Source organism: Patiria miniata, unplaced genomic scaffold (genome assembly GCF_015706575.1).
Source record: "Patiria miniata isolate m_02_andy unplaced genomic scaffold, ASM1570657v1 HiC_scaffold_20, whole genome shotgun sequence".
Lineage (NCBI taxonomy): Eukaryota > Metazoa > Echinodermata > Asteroidea > Valvatida > Asterinidae > Patiria > Patiria miniata.
In genome coordinates this window covers 36,216,995-36,225,366 of record NW_024037059.1, presented here as the reverse complement: position 1 = coordinate 36,225,366, position 8,372 = coordinate 36,216,995, and the positions used below count along the sequence as shown (strand labels likewise).

Genomic DNA, 8,372 nt, shown 5'->3' with positions numbered 1-8,372 from the left:
AATTAGAAAACTATTCTAGATTTAAGATAATTGTAAGAAAAAAGAAAACGGGCAAGAAAATCCTTCTTAAAATATTTAATAAAATATACTTGAAGAAATTATATCTTCTTATAAGATTTTTTTCTCAATATTATTCTCATTACAAGAAAATTTTCTAATTTTAAGACAATTTCTTATATGAGAAATTTGTTCAAGAACTGCGAACTGTGTTTTTCTCATATTTGCCATCTATTTTCCTATTTTAAGAAAATATTTCCTATTTTAATAAAAAACAATTCTTGTATCCAAAAAAATGCACTACACTTCAAGAAAATTATTCTTGCCAAGTGTTCTTTGTTGATGCATTGTAATACAAAAAAAAATTATTTCTCATTTTAAGAAAACTTTCCTTGAATGAAATTAAAATTGTATGACTTTGGCCATAACACCAGAGGGCGCTGTTGGGGGAGTGGCCAACTGAAATTTAAAAGTGTATTGTTTCAGCTGTTAGGCCTGAACATTCACTTATCATTTCCATCATTTTTTTTCTGCCACAGTATGTTCAAATGTTAGTTTTTATTCATGTTTCAACTTAATTACATAGATTTAGGATGGCTATTTGTATGAACTTTATTGTTGAAGATGTTTAAGGACTGAAAAGATTGAAAGTTGTGTAAGTTTCAGATCGGTAGTTGCAAAGTTATGTGCATGTAAATACACGTGTAATACATGTATTGAACATTGCACACATAACCCACGCAGCGTGAGTGAGATAGCAATTCCTTTTCTTTTATAGAAAGTAACACATAAAGTGGAAGTCACTGATATGAAAATTGATTTTTAGAATTGTTAGAAGTTAATCTGAGTTTGGAGATTAGGCTCTGCCTGAGAAGTAAATCTAAGTTTGGAGATTATGCTCAAATTAAAGTAAGGTTTGAAGTTCAAACACCAATAAAAATAGTTATGACAGTGACAAATTTTTAAATAAAGTTGTTGGGTGAAAATACTATTATTGAAATGAGCAAACTATACAGGGTGATTAAAAAAGGTAAGCCTGAAACAAAGGATTTTATTTGTTAAATATGAACACAATGTCTTCATGGCATCCATTGCTGTTATGGATGAATGCATACCATTGCCTTGAAGTTAGCTTGCTAATTGTTTTTCTTGTAGAAGGAAAACAATTCTCATTAATTTGTACTAAGATTTATGATGTCTTTTCTTATGGAATCCGAGAAAACCTCAGCAGAAACAAGAAAAAAAAAACCAAGATTACAATTCCAACTAGGAGTTAATTGTCTTGATTCAAGAAAAGGAAAAAGGCTTTCTTGTGTCATTCCTAATCCTAGAAAATGGTAACAAGAAAGTTTTTCTTAAAATAAGAAACATACTGAGAAAAGTTTAGAAAAAAAAAATTCTTAATTTGACAAAAGTTAAGAAAGAAACAAGAAAATAAACTAGATTTGTTTTTTTGCAATATCAAGGGGTTATATTCTTGATTCAAGAAAAGGAAGAGGTTTTCTTGTGTCACTCCCTAGGAAATTGTAACAAGAAGAAAAAAATTCTTGCAGTTTTTCTTAAAATAAGAAACATAACTGAGAAAGTTTAGAATTTTTTTTCTTATTTTGACAAAAGTTAAGAATTTTTTTTTATCTTAAATCAAGAACATTAGGAAAAAAAACAGATAAAAAGTTTCTTAAAACAAGAATTGGCCTTTTAGAAATTTTTTCTTGTGTCACTCCCTAGAAAAAATAACTTGTTTTAAGTTTTTTTTTCTCAAAATAAGAAATATATTTTTGGCAGTGCATCGCCCAAATCTGACCAGCTTCATCCTAAAATAGGGTAAGATAACATGATACAAAGACAACACAATAAAGCCCAATTGTAGACAGGATCTTGTAGTACAAAGGTATTTTGTTATATTGAGTTCCTATTTAAATCTTACCTGAAAGCAGAGTTGTAATGATGCATACAGCTCTGGACATGAGGCGGTATCATGTTTTGGCCTTGCCTTGGCAGCTGCCACTCTTATTGTGTAACTGCTAAATTGTACAACAGCCAACTGTAAAACAAGCAGCAAAGAAACAAAAACTAAATATTTCCAGAGTCACACATATACAGGGTGTCTCACACACACAAAAACAAGCCCTCAACTTTAATTTTAAAAAAATACACAGCAAATATCTATACATATTTAGAGAGTATAATCCATTAGTTTTCCAACAACGTAAACGTCTTTCCAATCAGGTAAATATTGATTGAGTTATGGCCAATTGTAAGGAAGTACCGCTTTTTCATTTTTCCACGGCGACTGATATTTTGACAGCTACAATAAGAACACGGGCCGAAACTTGCATTTGAGAAGAAAGACTACCAAGTAGAGGGCAGAGACAACCACAAAAAGCAGCAAACTTAACATCTAAGAAGTTAATCTAACAGATCTTTTCAGGACTATACATTACTTCCAAAAGGACAAATGACTATTGTTGCAAAAATAAAATAATAAAATGAACAAAATAAATAAAGATTAAAACATTAGACAGAAAAACTTCCCTCACCCCAAATCCATTACATTCCTAACAAATGACAATTGAGATAGGATCAGATTGAAAAATCAGCACTTATTTCGACGCTTTGTTTCGCCGATGTAGTGGAAACCGCATAGTTGGCAGGAGATACAATATACAACGTTGGTAGATACACAAGTGAATTGTCCACTGGGTGTATAACTGCTCTACAGGAGGTACATAGATGACATAGTTGGTGTAACATCATCCACAAGGGAGGAAATTAACAACTTCATTGAATTTGTTTGCAAATATCATCCTGCCCTGCAATTCACCTCAGAGACCACACTCTACTTCCTCGACATTCAACTTCGGATTGATGGTGAATGGTTGGTAACCTCCATGTTCTACAAGCCAACTGACTCCCACAGCTGCCTGCAATACGACTTATACTACATGTACTGTGTGCATCACCTTGATTTGGACTATTACCCTACGTGTAAACCCTACCTGTGTGTGGCAGTTCGTACACACAAAAGAGACCCTATTGTTGACAACCATTCATCCGTGAAAACAATCCAACAGTAAAAAGCATTTGCTACCTGTTGTCTAGTAATTGCTGAACAGTAAAGGAAAACTTGTATTCATGTGGAATCAAGCATTTGCTTTTCCTTAATGCTTTTACTCCAAAGTAAATGCTTTTACTTTTTGCTTAAGCTTCCTAGCATTTGCTAGTTTTTATTAATACGACCCAATTGGGTCGTATGTATAAAAACTAGCATTTGCTTTTACTACCTATTTTTAAGCATTTACTTGCATTTGTATGAATAAAAATGAAGCAAATGCTTTTACAAGAAAGCATTTGCTGAAAGCTAAAAGTATTTACTTTTTACTTGTTAGCTTTTGCTAGACTAGAAGTGTTTACTTCATTTCGTATGAATAAAAAGGAGTAAATGCTTCAGATTTCAAGAATTTACTAGTCATTTTTCAAGGCTGGGTTGGGGCAGCCTTGAAAATATAAAGCAAATACTTCTGCGCAAAAACTGCTGCATTTATTAATATTAATCGCCCCAAATTAACAAAAAAACGTTAATAAACTACATATAATACCATACACTGTATTTTGACTAACATTTATGCGCAATTTAAATACTTTTTTATTATTTATTTTATTACTAGAAGAAACGATAATTGTGCATTTTGTTCACGATATGAGTGTTAGCGTAAAATTCAGTGCGGCATAGAATGATTAAAGATAAATTTTATCCAACGGCACCCTAGGGACTGAACAAAATGAAATCATTTGTTTAGTTTATTAGGTCACCAATCTTTGCAAACTAATATTTTTTTTATATTTTAATAAACAAAACTCTTTGTATATTGAATGTTGGTATGATTTTACCCGCTTTAACACGTGTGTGATTTTTATGCAATTGTGATGTCTACAGGACACTGTGCACCTGTACAATTTTCATGAACGATGAAAGTATACATTTTGCATTCTGGAACTGCCGAAAAGTGTCATGATTTTTGCTGGATTTGAGGAGTATGTACAAATGTATGTACTAAACCCTCCGTGTCTGTGTGTGGCAGTTCGTACACACGAAAGAAACCCTATTGTTGGCAATCATTCGTCCATGAAAACAATCCAACAGAAAGAAGCATTTGCTGCCTGTTGTCTAGTAAATGCTGAACAGTGAAAGGAAAACTTTTATTCATACAAAATCAAGCATTTGCTTTTCCTTAATGCTTGTACTCCAAAGTAAATGCTTTTACTTTTTGCTTAAACTTCCTAGCATTTACTAGTTTTGTAAAAAACGACCCATTAATTCCTTTGGCAAAAAGCAGCACAGCTAAAAAAAAAAATTCTCCCACACAAGAACCCTTTGAATGAAGGTGATGGGGTGGAAGTGGGCAATTTAAAAGTAAATCTCTCCCATTGTTAATTTCTCCCATTGGGCTGTGACAAAGTGAGCCTTAAGTTGCACTTTCTTTACCCACTAAAACCAGCCAGCAGAATAAGAAGTTGCCCCATTGGCTGAAAGTCTTATGTAACATAAGTTGTCACTGGTCAAAACTTATAAGCTGATTGGCTGACACAGTATGCAAACAGCACTGGATCCTGTTTACAATCCTGTGTTTTTAAGTACTATACAGACATGAAAAAGTTTCCCACATTAGGAGCTGATACTGTGCAGAATCTTCTAATTTCCACCCGATTTGTAACGCCATTTGTGCAAGAAAACCTTTACCCATCCACACACACACAGACCTTCACAGTGTACTGCCACCAAATTATTGATTTTCAGTTAGGCAAAAGCAACACAGTAAAGATACAAGAGTTTTCTACAATCCCGGCCAAAATGGTTGGGACACGTGACGACAAGCACACCCTCCCCCAGTCCCCCACTCCCCCGTGTCAATGTTGTTATCTCCAGCTGGAGCACAGACCGCGCAATGAGAGACAAGATTGACCGGGGGCCGGGGGCCCAGCGAGATTTGGCCAGGATTGTAGGTCACAAAGTGCAATGTCCTTTTGTGAAGTGAAACTTCATTCTCATAGCTTACATACCCGGTAATGCATATTCATGAAAAAGTTTGCCACCTCAGCAGCTGATTGGCGGCTCATGACAGCTCAGGATCCTGTGTTGGTACAAACTTTGCAATGGAATTTTGTGCAGTGAATCTTTACACATGTATACAAAGGCATGCGCACACATGCATGAGTGTTTGCAAATAGTAGAATTCTACAATGAGACTTCAATATCGAAGATCCGAAGTAAACTGTATGCATCACAGCTAATCTCTCATTGTGAACTGTATACGCAGCAGTTAATTAATTTGATGTGGCAATTTCCTAGGCATTATTTCAAACGAGTAATTTAACCAACAGAAAAATTCTGGGAATAAAGCATTTGATCATTTATTGATAAAATGTCTCAAAATCAAGATTAATTGAAAGAAAGATTGACAATGGTAAAGCCTAATTGTTGAATGAGATTAATCAGATTTTAAGTTAAATATGGGGGGGGGGGGGAATATGACCATTATTGTTGTGAATTTACGGTTGGTGAAAAACATACTTTTTCTATATTAAACGAAGTTGGGCAGAATGAGCTGAAAATTTGGTAACAACCTACATGATTAAACTACCTATATTTTAGAACTACTAGCAGGAGGCACCCGCTAGCTGGGTGCTGTCGTAAAGTTTGTATTGTTTACAGGTTTAAAAAAAGTTGTCAGTGGAAAAAAGAAATGAGGATTGAGGTACGTAAATAACCAAAATCTAGGGTAAATCGGCCAGGGTTACTTGATACTATTGTAACGTCGACCAGATCTTGCATTTTTACACGTCAGACGAAGGAAACCACAGACACTATTCTTCAGGGTTTCGGGGCTCTAGGCCGTTTATTCTTGCCACTTTCTTTACAGGAGGCTCTCTCTTTATACAACTCACAACAAAAGGAACGCTATACAAAATGTCACACTACTGAGTCGGCACAGTCTGGCAACAGGTCTCCCTGCCCAAGCGCAGGGGTCCTGATGCTACGGTTGAACCTTGGGTCCGTGCTGGCTCCCTCTGCCGGTGGCCCGGCACCGACGTTACACTATCATCTGACTGTCTGACTAGACAGACATTTTCTTTATTGTCTGTCTCTGATAAATCCCCCGAAATATCGGAATTCCCGTGAAGCACATCAGCTACAGAGAGCCTACCTTTGCAATGAGCACCGGCTTTTGAAAACCGGAAGTGGGAAGTCAACTGTTTTGAGAGAAAACGTGACAAATTTATCAACGAAACTAATTCTACCTCCATGATTCATCATAACGCTGCTGACAGTGCGCTCTCAACTAATGTAACATAGTCATGTTTTGAAATGCATTATTCATAATTGTATGATCAACGTACAGTTTTGCGACCTTTTTTAATCATCATAAATAATCATACATAACGTTATGTTTTGCGTACTAGCGTGTGTGAACTTGTTTTAGAGTGTTTTCAAAGAGATAATGTTGTAATATTTTAAGTATTGAAAGTCTAAAAGAAAGAAATTTGCCAAAAGGCAAAGCAAAAAGAATAAATCTTTTTTTCACGTCCCAAACTGTGATTTCAAAGGTGGTCCAATGGGGTCATATACTATTTTAGCACTGCGTATACATGTACTGGATGCATCTTTCATCAGACATCATGTGTGCAGCGCCTAGCATACTCCTCATGAATCTTAAATCAGACATCATGTGTCACCGCACACTTCCGATTGTGTGACCGCCTCTTCCGTGACACACAGACATCAGACAGACAGACATCGTAGGATCTTTCAATATAGGATGGTTCTCTTGATTATTGGAAATAGTCAGGAACACTAAAAAAATGATGTCTATTCCAAATGACCTGGTCATGAAAAATTTCTGAAAGTGCGTGTATGACATGCATGCGCTGTCCTCATTGGTCAAATCCCCAAACAACGTTGCAGTTTGACTAATCACGCACCGCGACACTCAGCACTGGGGTGCCTTTGAATGTCAGGTACCTTGCTCCACACGGGCTTATATTAAATTAAGCAAATGCGGACTAAAGGCGCCTGACTAGATAATAAGCTGGTTGCCTATCCTCTTGAACAGGGAAGTAAAACAATGTCCGGAAAGACATTTTAAAAGACTTCAAATCACAAATATTAATCAGGCATTGTTTTCTTGTATTTTTTCGCTCTATTGTTTTCGTGGGACAAATGTAATGTCCACCATGCTATTTCTAGAGCCTGGAATGGAAAGTTGGGGCTGGGGTTTGAAATCACTGTGATTGTTTTCTGTTACTAGGCTAGGAAGAATATTTCTATTGATTTTCCTTTTGTTGGGTTGGAAGTGATAAAAGTGGAAACTGTTTTCTTTTCCCTTTTATTCTTTGACAAGTTTGGCCAGAAAATAAAATAAATATACACACAACGCTTTTTTGTCTAGAGTCAGAAATTGAAGGTGGTTATTACTCTCAATTTGTGCATGTAGAAACAGATTCCTATAGGTTAGTTTCAATTAATGTGTGGTTGAAATTGATTATTATAATAACAAGAAAAGTAGTGTTAAAAAACACAAATGGCTACTGCACTTGTGACGTTCACTCGTTCAGGGACGCACATCATACAAGTGTAGCTTGAAATTTCCAGCATTACTGCACAATGACATCATTGGCGTGACATGGGGAGATTGGCCAGTAGCACTGGAACGAAGCCCCTGACTCAGACGGCGGTTTTTGCTTTTTGCCGATGTTTCCAATTATCGTTCAAATAAAAAGTCACCTATATGACTGTAGATTTATCCTTATTGCAGCAGAGGATCCATGCAAAATGAAAAAAGAATCAAGCCGAACAAGATAAAAAGAGACATTTTTGGTGCAACTTCGGGTGTGTACAAAAAAATCCTTGGTTCATTAATGTACACGTACACACCTGCAGCGCATCATAAGGGGGGGGGGACCAAATCGCATCCGAGGATCATTCACAACAGCCAATTACAGGGCCGTATCATATTATTAATGCCAATTAATAAATACCTTGGAGAGTTGATGGTTTCTGATTGGTCGAGACTCGATCACGTGGCCGGTCATTAACGGTGATAATGGACCGGCTTCAAAGATCAAGCGAATAAATGGCCCCTGAACCAGCATTGATCAAGCCCCGTTAAGCCCCATGCAAGCCAATGATTGGTCAAAATATAGTAACGGTCCTGCGGTAGCTTTTAACAATTGAGCACTGCACATGCGCTCAACCCCCATCGCGTGAGACTGACGCGCGCGTACGCAACACAGTTGCTAGGGATGCGTGCGTGCGCGCGCGTAAGGAAGTTTTGAAACGACATCGTACAGCAGTGCAGTATATACTGAGGATGTTT

General features: G+C 36.5%; 1 protein-coding gene across 1 annotated transcript in view; it reads right to left on the bottom strand.

Annotated features, from left to right (window-relative positions):
- Nucleotides 1-1,924: 1,924 nt before the first annotated feature.
- LOC119728898 (battenin-like) overlaps nt 1,925-8,372 on the bottom strand; it is a gene marked incomplete at its 3' end in the record, with an annotated part of 81,106 nt that continues 74,658 nt past the window's right edge. Inside the window, 1 exon segment of the mRNA XM_038201331.1 lies at nt 1,925-2,041. Within this exon segment, the coding sequence (XP_038057259.1) occupies nt 1,925-2,041 (117 nt within the window).